General features: G+C 35.9%; 1 protein-coding gene across 1 annotated transcript in view; it reads left to right on the plus strand.

Moving 5' to 3' along the window:
* Positions 1 to 18,926, plus strand: part of nid1a (nidogen 1a) — a 150,089-nt gene that overhangs the window by 81,973 nt on the left and 49,190 nt on the right. The window contains exons 7-10 of the mRNA XM_028820118.2: positions 175 to 375; positions 2,814 to 3,047; positions 12,699 to 12,839; positions 17,735 to 17,863. Coding sequence (XP_028675951.1) covers positions 175 to 375; positions 2,814 to 3,047; positions 12,699 to 12,839; positions 17,735 to 17,863 — 705 coding nt within the window. The remainder of the gene's footprint in view (positions 1 to 174; positions 376 to 2,813; positions 3,048 to 12,698; positions 12,840 to 17,734; positions 17,864 to 18,926) is intronic.

Below are 18,926 nucleotides of genomic sequence, written 5' to 3' on the forward strand. Positions count from 1 at the left end.
GCATTATAAAACTGACCACCTAGAAGAATAAGGTCATACCTATTTTCACTGCCAAGTATTAAATGTACAGTATGTATACGCTATTTAAACTGTAGCATTCATGCACCCACATTTAAAATCAAAGTAATTTTCCTGTATCGAGTAACAACATTTTGTAAACATCTGTTTTTAAAGGGGGTGAATTTACACGCACAGCTGAAGTCACATTCTTTCCGGGGAATGAGAAGCTCACAATCAAGCAGGAGTTCAAAGGAATTGATGAGCATGACCATCTTGTGTTAAGCACTGAGCTAGATGGACGTCTGCCTGATGTCCCAGTTGGTGCTACAGTCCAAATTGAACCATATACTGAGATTTATTACTATGGAAGTTCAGGTAAAGTATTCATGGTAATATTTTGTTCTTTGCTTATTTAATCCATCAAAGTAAATGTGTTAAAATGCTTGTTCAGTTTTAGTTATATTTTGAAAAAGAGGTGTAATTCTGGAGAAAGTCACGTGAAACACTTATTGAATTAAAATGATTTTCCATCACTATCTATTTTTTTTAGGATGTTGCTGTCGATGCTCAAGAATAATAAGACAAAAATAGCCACATGGCAATATACTGAAATAGCTGTCTGCAGTCTACCCTAATGTAATAACCATCTGTCTAATTTAAAAGGGAAAGTGGAAGGGTTCTGTTTTAGAACTAAAGTGCCTGTGGATCAGATGAAGAATGGTTGGGTTGTAAGGTTAGGCTTGCAATAAAAAACGGGTTGTCCAAAATGACTGTCTTAAATGACTGTGTGCAAGTGGGGGCTGTTTTAAGCACTGCCACAAAATTCATGCCTGTCAAAGGTCAATATTAGGTCAAAGGCTATACTAATAAAACTTTCAGAAACGAAAGATTTGCTACCCTGACAGAACATTTGAACAGCCATATCCTTTGGGAATTGACCTGCTGTATGAATTCAGAGCAATGAGAATAGTGGACAATTTTTCCTTTAAAAAATTTAAAGAAATTGTGATTTATCCAGAAATACACAGCTAGCATACATTCTTGTATATGTCAGTGCATAGAATAATATTTTTTGCCAGTTTTGTCAGGAAAGTATAGAAACCTATTAAATCACTAAAAATGTGAATCTGTGTTGAGTGTATCAGTTATAGTTTTGACTGTTGTTTTCACCAAGCTTTACTTTTAATGTAGTATATTTCAGAAGATGAAATAATCCTGTAGGTAAAAATAAAGGAGTGTGTTTCAAACAGACACAAACCAAGTTGTAGAGTATTTCAAGTTAGACCAAAGTAGAAATATAGTTATTTATAGCCCAGACATAAATACTTAAAATCTGTTGTATTTTTCATCTACTGTATAATAGATCAGACTGATAAACACAGATGTATCTTTATTAAGAAGTACAATTCCTAATAGAAGAACTTTAAAGAACGTACTTCAGTTATCAAAAAATGCTTTGCTAGAGTATATTTTGTTTTTCTTTTTAATTAGTATTATTATTTTGTGTTGTAATTACACAAAAAGTGTGGGTTTGCAGTGATGTAATATGCACAGACTAAGAACCTTAAAATTCTGGTAAACTAAAACCATCCAGATTAATTCTTTAAAATCTGTAATACCAATTTATATAAGACTACGGGGCCTCACCCCCTGCTCACTTCACTCGCCAACCCCCTGGCCTCCGCTACACTCCAGCCACTTCGCGTCTCCCATGTGGATTTCACTTTCACCAAACAACAAATCTTTTAATACTCAAGGATACACCTCTTCATTTGGAAGAAACGCTACTTTTCCCTGATGACAACACAAATTAGACGATCTACAAGTCTACAACTTAAAAGTTTAAATCTGAACAATATATTCAATCTCTTTTCACTGTTCCATTATTATACTGAGTAATAATTTCCATTTGTTTGTGCTAATGCGATCTTTACTATCATTTTTTTGAGACTTTCAAATTTTAGTACTTTCATTATTTCTAACCTGCTCTGCATGTGTATTGTGCCAACGTTTTTGAACCTCTTTACGACGTTCTACTCTGTCATCTACTCTTTGTCTTTTATTTCCAGCCCTGGGTGTGGTTAACTCTCTTGGCACAAAGTCTTGTTTCACGGGACTTGAAAGTATCTCTCTGAAAAAGTCATGTCTCATCCCAGGCTAAAAAGTTTTTTCCCAGGATTTTTTTATATAATAGAAATATACAAATGGCAGTATTTTAGCTTCGTTTTTTCAAATTCTGCGTATCTAATGCTCTAGCTAGAGGAATTTTAATTCCAGATTATACAAACGCTACATTGAGTTCACAATGGAATGAACAGTTATTTTTTTAGAAAATCCTATACACTGAAAAGATTTAGATTAATTGTCTGAATTCACTTAAATTAGCTTTGGTTAGTTTGAATTCTTATTAAATGTAAAAATCTTTCTCAGACTGAAGTTTAATGTAATTTAGTTTTGTTTAGGCACCTTGTGCCTGCTGCTGTTCAGTATGTTTGTTGAATTATTTCTCAGATATACACTGTACATAATGTAAAGCAGTTGTAAGTGTTCAACCGTATACTGGACAGAGTAAGACATTAGCATAAGGACAAGCTAGCTATGTTAATTTGTTAGTTACTGATGTGATACTTGACCTTAACAAAGGCTTTGTTTGTGTTACATAGCAGTAAGTGACTAAGTGATGCACAATTGCATCCATTAAAGCCCCTGTTCTAAAGTGCACTGTGGATGCAGTATTTGTAATTTGTGTCACTTTACCATGCAGAAATCAGTCATGATGAACAATGCTTGTGTAAATTTTCCTTTTTTTTCAGTAATCACTTCTTCATCCAACCGTGACTACACTGTGACCATAGAGGATACTGATGTCCAAAAACTCTCCTACCAATGGAAGCAGAAAATTACATTCCAGAGCTGTCGACATGATGAGGCTACCAGATCCATGCCTGCAACCCAGCAGCTCAATGTAGACACCATTTTCGTCCTCTATGATGCCTCCAATCAAATCATTCGATATGCAATGAGCAACAAAATTGGCACCATCAGCAGTAACTATTTTTTCCTTCTTTTAATTGTATGCTTTAATTTGTTCTTACCTGAAAGTAAAGAAATAAGTCAGTGTTTGTTAGGATAGGATTTAATATTATAATAACGCAAAATCAACTATCATGTAACTTCTGTCAGCAACTTCTAAAAATGAAAAACTAAAATTTAAATTATTAAGCTTTGATGTATATTGCTTATTCAAAGTGGCCGTAGTTCATTTTCCAAGGCATTCATCAAAGGATTAAAACAACACATTCTTTACATACCAGTCTTGCTGTGAATGGTTGCAAGACATGGAGTGTTCAAACAATTTAAAATTAAGTGCTTTTGTAACAGTGAAATGAATAATGAACTAGATGAAATTAATCATTTTAATTCTTATAATTATGTTTCTCAGTTAACAGGAAGGGTTTAAAAACAGATAACTCTCACCAATTGTTTATATTTTCTTTTAAATCACTGCATAAATGCACATAATTTTGAAGCAATGGTTAGTGCTTTTGCTTCACAGCTTCAGTAGACAAGATTTGTCAGAAAATATCATGTTCTTTCTGTGGATATTCTAGTTTTCCTATCACATTGCAAAACACATATATTTGGTTGATGGGCAATTCTAAATTGCGCCTGTATGGGTAAGTGGGATATATGGCCTGCAGTGAAATAGTGTTCTGTCTAGGTTTGAATCCTGTCTTGTGTCCAGTGCTGCTACTGTTTGTTAGAGATTTGTGCAACTCTAAACTGAAGTACAGTAAATGATTTTCAAAAATGGTCCTGTATTTTGCTTAAGTGAAGGAGTGCAGGCTTTTTAAAGGGCACAGTCCCTTATGTAATCAACCTAACATTTATGCCTTTTGGATGTGTAAAGGATGCAGAAACACTGGGTAAAATATGCAAGATGCACAAGGATAGCACATAGATCAGAATTTCAGCAAGGTTTGCAACAACTTTGCAACTTAAAAAATTATCAGTTTTGCCTACAGCAATGCAGTTAATTAATTAAAACAATTAACAAGACACCATCAACAGGGATGCCAAACTGATGTTGAGTGAGGGATCTCTGTTTCACCTTCCAGCAGGGATGCCCGTAATGTGATGAAATCTGAACAGTTTATGAATAAGGTTTTTAGCTAGTTACTAAGCTTATATTGCGTGCAACATGGTGTTCATTTGCTCACTGCCAGACTACTGGATTACCCCCCAACACATACAGTGTGTACGCATGAGATGTTGTTCTGAACTTTCTTACTGGGTTTTGGAAGAAACTTATAACAGTTAAAAGACTTATCCATCACAAAGTTTATTGCTTTTCAGTTGCAGTGATACCAATACCATAATTGGCTTTATCCTAACTAAGTTACAATTAATAGTTCTTGGCAGCTGGTGATCAGTCGGCTGCTACTGCTTTCAGCTAGGTGAACATGTGGCTTTATGTACATCTCATTTTGCTTGTGCAAAGTTTGGACTTATGGCACATTCGACTATGTCCATTACAAATGAGTCTTTCACTCTTCTAGTATGGCACAGGATCCTTTTGGAGTCAAAGGGATTGCTGTAGCTTTTGTTACAGCCACACCATAATAATAATAATAATAATATAAAAGATTAATAAAAATAATCAGTCATTTGCATTATTGCAGTAGATATTGTAATCAATAAGATTTATTTTTAAATTATTTGTTATACATTTGTGTTGTGATTTCTCTTGCTCATTAAACACAAGAAATGCACAATACAAAATATGAGGCCTTGCCTCCAAAATCTAGCCCCTGGCTTCACTGAGACCTATATGGGCTTCTCCCCAAATAATGCACATAAAAGGGAAGCCCTAACTTGACATAATCATTAAGAATCTTTTTTTCAGAAGGATACAAGGAAACTGCAGAAACTTCTGTTTTCAAAAATATTTCAACAGGGGACAGGGCTCCAGCTGCTACTGAATGGTGGCCCTGTCTCCCATGTACATACATAAAGCAAACAGAACCAATGTGTACATATAAAAATCATACCATACTATTTTCTAAGACCGCTTAATCCTGAGAAGGTTCCCGGGAGGCTGAAGCCTATCCCAACAAGGCAGAGGGCCCAAGGCAGGAACAATCTCTTGGACAGGGCACCAGTCCATCTTAATCCGTCTCACACACACGCACACATCACACCCCCACTAGCACATATATATAAAACAATTAATACATAAAATATTCAAAACTTAATAAACTAGGAGACCATAAACATATTATACAAATAATATGAAACAGCAAAACCTGTAAAACAGAAGAAAACAAACTTAAGACATATATGAGATCCTAGTTAAACCAAAACTGTTTGACCTTTTAAGAAAAACTGAAAAATTAATTTAACAGTTATAAGAAAATTGGTACTGTACTTTGAGATGACTGTGGGATTTGACAGGTACCCCACAATATCAAGTAAAGTAGTCAGCAAAGAGCTATATCAGTTTATGTTTTGACTAGCCTGAATAGAAAATAGTACAAATGGGTGTAACCAACCATAATCTGGAAATTAAGATTATCTTCAGCAGTAAACACTCTTTGTTTCAATTTTTATACCATGTGGTGAGTGGGACTTTCAAGAGCCTTGTTCCAAAGGGTTTGGTTTTCAGTAACAGTTTAATTTCCAAATGGCCTTTTGTTTGTAAGCACAACAATTGCATAGCAGATGTAAACTGGATAAGATAGCTGTGACCATTTCAGAGATAAGGACCTTTAAGTCCCTTATGGTACAGTCTTATATGGTGTCCAGATGTGTTCTAGCTTTCAGCTAAAAAGGTTTAATACCTAAATACTCCCAAAAGGGATTTTAACACAGATTACTCTAATCAAGCAACAGAAATGGTTTGGCTAGCAAAGAATGTGTATTGCTACACATGTACAGTATCTTAATGTGGAAATGCATTATTAGGGGCCATGCAGCAGAGCTGTGTATCCATATTGCTAGTGCTACTCTCAGTCTTTGCCTTTTTGATTATTTGTTTTTAAAGTGTTACTTTGGGAAAGAAAACATGAAAATTAGCATCTGATGTGTGGTAGAAGCAGAATAAACTGTGTTAGGGTGACTATTGTAAGACATTTATCTCTTATTTTAAACCATGCAGCTCATTATTAACAGTCAGAGACTTGTATGTAAACATCCATTTTGTATTTTAAAGTTAAACTTAAAATATGTGTGAAAAACATTTTTAATATTTAAATATTTTCAAAAGTATCATAATTTTTGTTCAATACAATTAATCTTATATACCTACATTTGTAATATGTATATTAGAATGACCATATTCTCCTGGAACCAATAAAGGATAGACAGATAGTGCTCAGTTAGCTCATAATGATTCATATGTATATTTACATTTATTATATTTTGTAGCTGTGTGCTGTACTGCTCATATTAGATCACACATCTACTGTGTTATCTTTCACCTATGTCATCACTGCTTGAACAAAATACAAATCCACAACAGCTGGACAAGCATTACATTATTTATACATTCTTATGCCATGCATATCAAACCAAAATGACAAGAAATAAAAAGATGGTATGGAGCTACATCTGTATTATAAAAGACTCCAGAAAGTCCTCATTGTCAACTAAAAGAAAAAGCTGCTTAGACTGCGAGAGAAAGCTGGGCACTTCATAGCAAAAAAGAAAGAGCAACAGACCTGCATTGTTAATCTCTCCTCATACACACCAAAAGCACCAGAGATATCAGCACTTACAAAGGGACTCTCATATTATCCTGCAAAGCCCATTGACAACATCAGACTCTGCAGTGATATGGAAGAATTCTTCAGAAAACTCAGACTTAAAGAATTTTTCCACAAGAAAGAAAATGATGACACACAAGAACCAACAACAAGCAGTTACAACAACCCCACTAATAAATCCACATGGATACCAGAAGCTGGCAGAAACCCCACCCTGGACAATTATATAGACTGCTTCTGACAGAGAGTAAAAACAGGGATCTTAAACAGGCAGCAAAATCGGATAGAAAACATTACTGTTGATAAGCCATACATTCACTAAGGGCAAATACAGAAATTATCAAACCAGCAGACAAAGAGGGTGCCTTAGTTATCATGAACACATCAGACTATATACTGGAGGCACAAAGATAATTGTCCAATACTATGCATTATTACAAACTACATGAAGACCCCACACAAGAAGGAACTAAAAAAGATAGTAAGTAGCTTTCCTCTTGACATCAGGGATCATATAAACAGTTTAATTCCTGAGAACCCCAAAATGAGTTACTTCTACATGCTTCCTAAAATCCACAAACAAAGGAACCCAGGAAGGCCTATAATCTCAGGAATTGGCTCCCTTACAGAAAATGTTTACACAAACATCCCCCATGATGATGCTCAAACAACATGATTTACCCACAGAGTCAGTTATACAAATGATAAAATTCACTCTGACACAAGATTTGTTCTCATTTGGACAAGATGGTGACTGCAATGGACTGTTGGTTTGCACCTCACTATGCAAACCTGTTTATGGCAAAATTGGAGGAAGATTTTATGTCAACGTGTGTCTTAAAACCAATGTTGTATCTCCATTACATAGATGACATCTTCATAATCTGGACTGCCAGTGAGATGGACCTCCTCCATTTTCATAATGAATATAATTCTTTCCACCCCAACATAAAGCTGGAGCTTAATTATTCAAAAAACGGAATTCAGTTTCCTTGGCATCAACATTCAACTGAAAGACAACACCCTTATAACTTCTGTTTTTCACAAACAGACAGACAGACGGACCTACCTGAGAAGTGACAGCTTCCACCCCAAGCATATAAGGCTCTCCATTATTTTCAGCCAAGCAATTCGATACAACCATATTTGTTCAGGCCCGACAGACCGGAATTAACATCTGCAGGAGATTAGACAAGATTTCATCAGACATGGTTATACCCCCAAAACAACAGACACTCAAATAAGAAGAGCTACTGCCATACACAGAGACAACCTTCTGGAATATAAAAACAAAGACAACGAGAACCACATCCCCCTTGTTGTCACCTATAACCCACATCTTGAAGCACTTTGAAAAATGATGAAAGAACTTCAGCCAATGCTAAACAATGACGAAACACTGAAAAATGTATTTCTAGAACCTCCCCTCCTGGCATGCAGACAACCGCCAAACCAGCAGCAATTAATTGGCTGAAGCTCCCTAAGTGAACCAACAGAAAATGGTACAACTCCCTGCCTACAGAAAGATATGCCTTAAGAAAATGTGCTCACTTTTATAATACAGACCGTGTACCACACTGCCGACTAGAACATCGCATAAAGGGATAATTTTACTGCTGATCTTCTAATTTGATCTACCTCATTCTCTGTTTGAAATGTCCTGACACTGCACTCTATGTGGGAGAAACTGGACAAACACTCCGCCAGAAAATGAATTCACACAGGTTCCTCATCTAGCATGGCAACATAGATGTTCCTGTAGCAGCTCACTTCAACAGCCATGGACACTGTGAGAGGGACTTTAAAGTCACAGTGCTTATGGGCAACTTCAGAACACAGCAAGAGAGAAAAGAATGGGAAGTTAAACTCGTGCTAAAATGTAACACATTACAACATGGTTTAAAAAGAGTTTTATTGAAAGATATGAGGATTGTTTGCATCTCTCGGACTGACACCAACAACCTGTCTATAGACCACATTGTATTGAAAAACTCATCAGAAACTTCAAAAGACTATGTTGGACAGTAATGTTATCCAAAGATTTTAACCATACATAATCTCCTCTCTTGCTTAATGAATCTTAGCCTGAAGAGTTCTATTCATTTTTTTACATTTAAGATGTCTCACTTAAAGATTTACCAATGTTGTTTCTTGTCCTAGTGTGTATAAAAACACAGGGAACTCCAGTCTCTGTATTACATCTTGCTTGAAGAAGGGGCCTGAGTTGCCTCGAATGCTTGCATATTGTAATGTTTTTGATTTAGCCAATAAAAGGTGTCATTTTACTTGACTTCTCACAAGAAATAAAAAGAATGCAAACTATCTAACAAAACAGTAAATCACTAACCAAGAACGCATAATCAATATCAGATATAAATTTTATTAGCAGTGTTCCTGTCAGCTCTAATGTAATTAACATGAGAAAAAATTTTGAAATGCTACTAGATTTTTATTCTTTAGAAACTGGGCTGAGGACAACGCTTTTTTTTTTTTTGTTACTGGAAGCAATAATTCACACTCTGCATATATTGATAAAGTAAGCATTCTTGCCAGCTCCTACACTAATGTACTGTAGGTGAGAGCTTTACAGTCACAAGATGTATCATTGGCTAGATTTTGTCCCTGTTTTCAAATTTAACTAATGTTATTGTTTGCAAGAGACTAGCACCTGTCCAGTGCTACTGGGATTGTTACAATTTGAGCTTTTTATTGCTTTCTTCCTGAGTACCCCTTGAGGTATAAAGATGTTCTTGGTGTCATTTCTGAGGTTTTTATACCCTGTAAGTTAATGGACGCTTGGTGGTGCTATTGCCCCATGAAACCCAACAAACAGATGCAGGCACTGGTTTAAAAACACCCAGAAGTATTTTAATATTCTTCAATAAAGTGCCCAAAAGCACCTCCACCACCATAAACAATAAATCAATAATTAATAAATCACAAATAACCAATCCTCCACTCCTAGCAGCTCTGTCACACTCCCTCCAACTCCGGCTCAGCTTGCTGGGTTTCAACCAGTCCTTTAAATAGTACTTGACCCGGAAGTGCTGCTGTTCTTCTGTCCGTGTGATTCCATAGCACTTCCAGGTCAGATGAAGACTTGTGTTTTTCTCCATCCTCGTCACTGGGGAGTACTTCCAGGCTACCGGGAAAATAGAAATCCCCACGTCTCCCTGCAGCATCCCACGATGGCACCCATGGCACCCAGCAGGGCTGTGAAGCCGAACTCTATCTTCCATGGTGCCTTGCGGGAATCTGAGGCACCTCCATGCTGCAGGGAAGATGCCATCTAGCGTCTTGGATATGTTGGCCGGGATAAGCTGCCGGCCGTCCATCACAACCCAGATACCTTTACCATTTTCTACATTAGTGCCTCCATTTATTTGTGTTTTTTCTTTTGTCTATATGCACTGCTATGTTGTGGGGTTTGCATTGGCCATTTCCTTGACATTGTATCTCAGGATGCATCGGGATGGCATGTCAATAAAATCAGTGGAGCAACTCTTTAAAATTCATCCAGACTTTTTCCAGTCTATCCATGATTTGGATAAGCTTTCTACATTATTTTGTGACTCCATCTGTTTATTTTGGTTTCTGATCCTGCCATGTTTCCTTCACTTTCCCCTTGAGTTTTGATAATCTATGTTGCATTTTGATTTTCACCTCCACTTTGTTCATTTTCCTGTACTCACTCTCAGTTCAGGAATAAGGTTTGGTTTCCCACGGCTATGCATTGGATTAAGCAGGTTTGCGAATATTATATTATGGTTAGGCTGTGAATAGTATAAACCCCTGAATGACTCATATTTAAAGACTGCTAAAAAAAGTTAAATGTTAGATCAGTAAGGTGTCCCTGTTTTAGTCTCTTTAATTCTGTATTATCTTAATATTCTTGTGAAAATATGTTAAAGCTGATGTATTGTTACCTCAGTGTAATTAAATTGAATCATAAATATATCCAAACTCATGCAATACTGTACAAAAATTTTAATTGTTATTAAGTCTGATTCAACTTCTGATAATATGTTACGTCATATTTTAAGTATTAAATAAATGGTTTTATAAACTTTATAAAATACACATGGTCTATTTGTTCCTGTAAAGCTTATGAAGGAAAGTTTTTAGGTTATCTTAGCATCACTAAAGCAAATGTTTTTATTATGATGCATTTTTGATGGCTCACAAAGTTTTATGACATGCAATATTTTGTCCAGCTCTGTGTTAAGTGTAATTGGGCCCGACAAATAAACTACTTTCAAGCATGGTCACTTCTGTACACTGGTTATCGTCCTGAATCTTAAAGGCGTAAAGAAAGAATGATACAGGATCTTCTGTAATATGTTAAGTAAAATATTGCTAAGTCTAATTTTTAATAACTGACAGAATTTTTTAGGAATGTTAAAAAACCTAGTGCTACTGATTTTTCCCTACTTGAATGTGTTTTTGTTTATACAGATATACAGTATAATGTTATAGATATATAATGTCATAAACTCCACGATGTTCCTCATTACTTTGTGTTAGTTCGCTGATCCTTAATCTTACATTTATTTGAACTAGAATGAGAAACTAAAGAAATATTGTGCTTTTATTAAATTGTTTGCTGGTTGGAAATTTTAAAAACAAAAAGTATCTCAAGTAAAGAGGCTCCATCATGGATCTTATCCCTGAGGTCAATTCATACATGTAAAATTCTGAGGCTTGTTAGACCAGTTTCATATAGGCTGACTTTCCAGAACATTCCTACATTCATTAGTTATTCCTTGTATCTCAGTTAAAGCTGGTTGCCTACACTTCCTTCCTTCTTCCTTTCTTATATTAAAAGGATCAAGTAAATTTGAGATTCATCTGACTTCAGTCAAGACTTAACAGTACTTTATCAAAATACATGTATTTGGGATGTTGTGAGCATTTGAGCAAGAACCTGATATGTGAATTTTGAGGGTTGTGTGACAGGAGTAATTAGGGAGTTTTTTTGTTGATGTATTGATATTATCTGCTTTTGTTCAAAATTGGCCCCCATTGTTGCTAATTATATCTGGAGCTTTGCTACCTCCATTCTCCATGAAAACAACAAACTAAAAATGTTTCATGGATATCACTATAGACAACATGGAATAAGTAACAGAAGAAAAATTATCATTTTGGGGTGGACTTTTCTTTTAAGTTCTGATGAGTGAATTGTGAACCCCTTTCGTGAGATTGTTCTGAAATTTACTGCTTTTGGCCTGCATGTCATTTCTTCATTATAATATTTCTATTTCTCACAAATTTCATCTCTGTGTTCAGAAATATTGTCTTAGGCAAAGCATCTGTCTATCTAGATGTGCTGAAATACCATTGTGTATTAACATTATTGTTTTTTAGTGTTTACCTGAAACCTTTGCTTTGGAAGCACTGCTCTGTCAATGCTAAAATTGTTATTTATAATAATAAATAACTTGTTATTTATTTTTGTCTGCCTGTCAAAATTTGACTATTGATACAAAATGGGCTGCACTTGTAACTTTGACTGCCCTTAAAAAATTAACAGAATCTCAAAATGTATCTAAATATAAACTAAAGCAGTCCAGTTTGTAATGGTAATGTGCAACAAAGGTCATTGTATCATCTTACCCATATTTAGTTAGTTAGTTATTCCACTCATACTACAGTACATAATTTTTCATGGTAATATATATCTTAGCATTCCCTAATTTGGCAGTTGGTTAGGCAAACATGATAATCCTGTTGGAATTGAAAAATGTGGAAAATTTTGCTTCTGCCCAAGACTTAGCTTAAGTGCACTTTTTAGGACATGTGGGGATCAAGTGCATACTTTCAGTTGTTTTTCAGTGTGGGATGTTTAGTGGAGATCAGTAGCAGCTTTGGAAAATATATGAACAGTAGGCAGTGCCAGTTGTGTTGAACTCCTGTTGTTTTCATTCTGTACAGGTGATGATGATGATGATCAAAATCCTTGTTACACTGGAACACATAACTGCGACACCAATGCAGCCTGTCGGCCAGGTCTGGTAAAGCAGTTCACCTGTGAATGTGCTGCTGGATTTCGGGGCAACGGATACACTTGCTATGGTATGAAGGCATAGTGGATTTTAATCTCTTAAATGGTTATAAAATCACATGCTGCTAGTTTATTTCAAATGAAAAGTAATCTTTATTGTATATACTTTACTATATTTTCATAGTAAATATAGTTCCAAAGTCTTTTTGTGTCAGTAATATTTTTATTGAAGTATGTGTTTTTGCAGCTGGACAGTGGGCAGATAAAGAGACTCTTTCAAGAACCACACCTTTTAAAGCAGCTTGCTTGTAAAAATCATAGCTCAGATAGTTGTTTCTTTTGTGCTTTGTGTTTCCTCTTCTTCTTCTTCTTATTTCGGCTGCTATGGCTTCTTAATTTTAAACTGATATATATTTTATATATAACTAGCTGTATTACCCAGCTTTGCCTGGAAAATTTCATAAGACAGTGGGACTTAGTTATAGTGCCATCAGTTAACTGGATGTATCTGAAGTACTATATAACAAAGTACTTTTATGTATGCAGCATTTGTAGTTTTTTTTTTTTTTTTTTAACCAAAGGCTAATATTATTGGAAGGTGGTATAGTTTGGGGTGGGGGTGGGGAATTGGGTGTATCCCTTTTCAAAATAAGCAGATACACATGCAAATATAAATAGTTTTGGAGGGTGGGGTGGTGGTCCCCTTTCAAAGTCTGTAGGTGCAAATGTATATTAAAATTAGTAGCTCATGTTAAGTTTAAACTTAACGCTTTCTTTCTACCTTGTCTTGGATTCAGAGACGTCACTTCTGACTCTGATTCTAGCAAAAATCAGGTAGCAACACTCACTTCCTGCATTTTTGCTTCCAATGATGCAGCACCACACTCACAGATATGGTGGCTAGCATCCTTCCTGTAGCTTTACAGTGCTTGTCAACCATTGAGCTTTGCACCTTACATCAGCTTTGTCAAACTTTCTCTTTCCATTTTATACCTGTAGTACTAGGGTGTTGTACCGTGTTAGCCATTATGAAAGCTTGCATATTGTAATCTTTTTAGTTAGCCAATAAAAGGTGTCATTTTGCTTGGCTTTTCTCTACATTTTATACCTGACTGTAAACCTCAAACGTGATTACGTCTGTTTTATCCCATCCAGTACACTTCCTTTTCTTCAGTCTTACATTCACTCTGTAGCTTATGTCAATCACTTCTGATGTGTTTTTTTGTTTGCATAAAGCCCAGTGCAGTGCAGAGCATGTAAGTTAGAATAATATTAATAAATATCAACAAAAACTAGATTTAGTGGCCAATAACAAACATGTATCGGCTTATTTTCTTTTTTTATAACTTCACCAAATTTCAATCAAATCATTTAAAGCATTTTTGAGATGGGGTGTTTACATTTTCTGTTGTATAAAGGGTTTCACCCTTTTTATGTATTGAAATGTTCTTTCTTATTGGATATGTACTGTCCTAGAGGTATAATCCTGCCAAATTTCTACTTTTTTAACTAAATGGGAAGTAGTGCTTTTGTTGATGAGTGAGTGAGTGAGTGAGTGAGTGAGTGAGTGAGTGAGTGAGTGAGTGAGTGAGTGAGTGAGTGAGTGAGTCGGTCAACTGTCAGAAATTTAAATTTAAAGTTTAGGTTAGCAAAAACAAAAAAAAGGAAATTTCAATTTATTACAAATGGGCCTTCCTTAGGGAATAACTAATAGGTTACAAAGTATAGATGTTCTGCAGCAATTAAAGTAAATTAAGCCTTTCAAGTTGAAGCAAACAATTTGCACAGGTGTTCCAACTTGTGTTGATTACTTGAAAACCCTCTGTCTGTCTTAACACTAGAATTACCAAAGCCTACGAAAAAACTCATAAACCTGGCCCACCTTAAATCCATTCACGCCTCTCCGTCTATGTCTTTTGTCTTCTAAATGTGTCGATAAGCAAAAGCAGCAAGCAGCCTGCTATCCCATCCTTCCACCGCTGCAGAAAGGGCAAAAGCTCTCCCAGCTCAAGCCTTGTGTATCAGGGAGTGAGGTAGAACCTAGATCTGTATAGGCTAAAGAATATATTGTTATTTGGAACACATGCATTTCATGTGTGTTCGGTGTCTACAAAGATCTATGTAAATGTAGCATGACAGGAAATGCAAGAAATGTTGAACACATACCTAAAAGACAAGCTTTTTTCATGTTTTAGTACTAACGACAAAATTTTGACATGATGTGTATAATGTGTGAAAACTGAAGTCCAAATGTCAAATAAGCACTTTCACAAAAGGTACAAATATAACAGAACAAGTGCACTTTTATTCAAGACTATAACCGAAGAAAAGGCAATCAGATTAGTGTGGTTTGTTGTTGCGACTTCTTTGGTAAGTACAGCGGTAAGAACTGCTGACTCTTATTCAAAAGGTTGCGAGTTTGAGCCTTCCCGCGTCCCAAAATAAATATTTTGAGTAGTGAGCTGCTCTTATTGTTACTATTATACAATAAAAACATTCATTTGATTTGAGTCTGTAACAGCTGGTGTACATTTCTGGTACTTGTAAAGGTTAGAGTTTCTTTTTATTCAGTTTTATTCTTTCAGTTGCGTTCATGCTCTCCCTGATCTGACACTGCTGTTTTCAAATAAAGACGTGCTATAACAGAGGTCTATAGCTGCAGGTGGAATAAATCAAGGTAAATAACAGCTCAGTAAGCTGTGCTGTTTTGTTGAACGACAGGTGCGGGGCACACTGACTGGCAGGATGATGCCGGACCTTGTCCTGCATTAAAAAGTGCCATCGTTCGCCTTTATGCCTAGTCCAGCTGCGTTGTTTTTATATGTGAGTGGATGTTTCTTGTGGGGTGGGCTTCTGTTCTCGTTCTCTGATGTAGAACCCTCATCCTCATCTGAGTTCACCTCTGCTATAGTACGCCTTTTTTTGAAAACAGCAGTGTCAGATCGGGGTGAGCATGAATGTGACTAAGAGAATAAAACTGAATAAAAAAAAACGCTAACTTTTACAAGTACTAAAAATTTACAGCAGCTGTTACAGACTCAAATCAGATGTATGTTTTTATTGTATAATAGTAACAATAAGAGCAGCTCACTACTCAAAGCGTTTATTTTGGGACGTGGGAAGGCTCGAACTCGCGACCTTTTGAATAGGAGTCAGCAGTTCTTACCGCTGTACTTACCAAAGAAGTCGTGACAACAAACCACACTAATCTGATTTCTTTTTCTCCGGTTATAGTCTTGAATAAAAGTGCACTTGTTCTGTTATATTTGTACTTTTTGTGGACTTCAGTCTTCACACATTATACACTTCATGTCAAAATTTTGGCGTTAGTACTAAAACATGAAAAAAGTTTGTCTTTTAGGTGTGTTTTCAATATTTCTTGCATTTCCTGTCATGTTACACTTACATAGATCTTTGTAAACACAGAACACACATGAAATGCATGTGTTCCAAATAACAATATATTTTTTAGCCTATACAGCACTAGGTACTACCTCACTCTCTGATAAACAAGGCTTGAACTGGGAGAGGTTTTTTCTGTTTCTTCTGCGTTGGGAGGATGGGACAGCAGGCTGCTTACGGCTTGGGCTTATCGACACATTTACAAGACAAAAGATGCTGACGGAGAGGTGTGAACAGATTTAAGGTGGGCCAGGTTTACAAGTTTTTTCGTAGGATTTGGTAATTCTAGTGTTAAAGCAGAGTTGAAACAGACTGTGTTACTACACCTCTGAAGTACTACTTGGACAATATTACACTGTAAAAAGTTGTAAATTCCAGTGATTATGGTAAGAAAATAGCAATTAACAAATTAAATGAGGCAGAATATTATTACCCTTAAAAGCATAGGTCTTTCATTTAGAGAAATTGTATCAAAAGTCAAAGTATCAGTGAGTACAGTGGTGTCCTACACAATCGAAAGGGAATTGGAAACTGGAAGAAATTCTGAGAGGAAGAGATCGGGCAGATTCAGTTTCACAACCCAATCAGAAGACAAGTTTGTGAGGGTCATCAGTTTGTGTGATAGGCTCCTCATAGCACAACATTTTCAAGCACAACTTAACAGTGGTTGAAAAAGTTTCTATGGTGAAGAGGAGACTTTGTGCTACAGGTTTGACAGGGCAAGTGACAGTAAGAAAGCCATTCCTTAATGGACAAAACAGGGCATTGAAATACCCACTGTGAGCTACTGAAGACTGGAAGAAAATCTTATGGACCTATGAGTACGCCATTGAGTTCCTCTGTGTGTGACACCAAACTGCCAGACATAGAGGAGCAAGTGTGATAGTCTGGGGTTCTTTTGCTGGAGGCAGATTTGGTGACTTGCACAGAGTGACTGGCGTTCTGAACCAAAAGAATTACCACAGTTTGGCTGTTACATCAGCAAAAGGTGCCTACTTTGATTTTGAATAAGGTTTTATACATTTAATGATTCCATGACTATTTTTGCCATTGTTTATTTGTTCTATGCCTTGATTTCATGAAACATTAAGATATTAAACTGTGTGCATTTCTGTAAAAACTGAAAAAAACTGAAGTGTTCTAAAACTTTTGATTGAATTGTTTACCTAGACCCCAGTAGAGTGTACACAATCAGATTATCTTAATTGCTTTAATTTCGGTTTATGAGGTGGTTTTATAAGCACAAGCTGTTGTGGTGTTTCACAAAGGTGTGGAAAGCCTAAAGGTGACATGAAGCTAGCTCTGTTGATGCTGTAAAGCTTTTTGTCTTGCTGGAACTGATCAGAAGTTTGAACCATAACACTATGCACATTTACTGTCTTGGACTGAAACACCAATCTGTCACAAAAAATCATTAAACTCAATATTTTTAATTCAATATAAACAGTCAGTAATGATGTGTTGTTTAGACATCCACAGTTATTTTGATTGTTGTGTTCCAACTGAATATGTGTGTGCAGATTTTTATTCCTTTCAATCTCTTGTGTGTTGTATTGATTTGCAGATGTTGATGAATGCCAGGATAGTCCTAATATATGTGGCAATAATGCTGTCTGCAATAATCTGCCAGGCACCTTCCGCTGTGAATGTCTTTCAGGATATCAGTTTGCTCCAGATGGGCACACTTGCATAGGTAAGACCTCTTATTAAATCTCTGCTGTGCTTGTCAGAAAGAATTATTTTACTTATTGGGTAAACATTGCTGTGTGTTGTTAGAAACTGCAGTGGAGAAGATATAAAAAAGGACCATTAAGGTATGTCAAAAGAAAAGAGAAATAGTCCTTCTGAAGTATAGCTCCACCAGTGTAGTTTCACTGAGCAGTCTCCAGGGCTAAAATTAAAGGATCAACTGAAATTCACAATTTATGTCATGTAAACAATATTTTCCTGAGATAATTTGTTTAAACTGACTAGTAAGTCAGTCATATGATTAAGTAAAGGAACTTGTCAGACCCTTCTAAATAATAATAAGATGTATGTATTTGTTTAATAAGCATCTGTAAAAAGCCAAATTTATCCTTGGGGACAAATAAAGTGCTGTATGTCTATCAAAGTGCTGGATTTGAATTTCAGCCCTTCCACTGTGTGTGAGTGATTCTCCAGGTACTTTAATTTTCCCACTTACATACCAAATATGTGTTAGGTTCACTGATAACTCAAAACTGGCCCAATTTGAATGAGTGTTGGTGGAAATAAAACACAAAAGTAAGGATGTGCCAGATCTATGCTGCAGATCAGCTCATTACATAGCAGCTAAGAGTTGGCTACATTTCAGTGTCAGTACAGGAGCAGTCATATCTGAAAAATTACATTGTACTTACCTGTTTAAAGAAATACTCCACCCAAAAATAATGTTTTCTTTATATACTGTGTGCCCCATGTAATTTGTGGCGGTGGGCCGTGTTTTCATGCAGAACGGAGAGAAAAAAAGTTTATGATATAATATAAGCCAATAGTGACCAAAGCTGTACAATAGCAAATAATGGGAAAAACATCCATGAAAAAAAGAAAAAAAAATTATATTACTAGTGTTGCAAAAATTCACATGTCAATTATCCCGTCATATGCTCAAAACATGCAAAACACATGCTTTTTATCTACAGTAATGTTAAGTATATAATTCTGGAATAATTAGCATATGTCATAAACAGGAAACCGTAGAACTGCCTATCCCCTTCATTCATTGGTCAGAGCCC

This window comes from Erpetoichthys calabaricus, chromosome 15, assembly GCF_900747795.2.
Source record: "Erpetoichthys calabaricus chromosome 15, fErpCal1.3, whole genome shotgun sequence".
In the NCBI taxonomy this organism is placed as follows: Eukaryota; Metazoa; Chordata; class Cladistia; order Polypteriformes; family Polypteridae; genus Erpetoichthys; species Erpetoichthys calabaricus.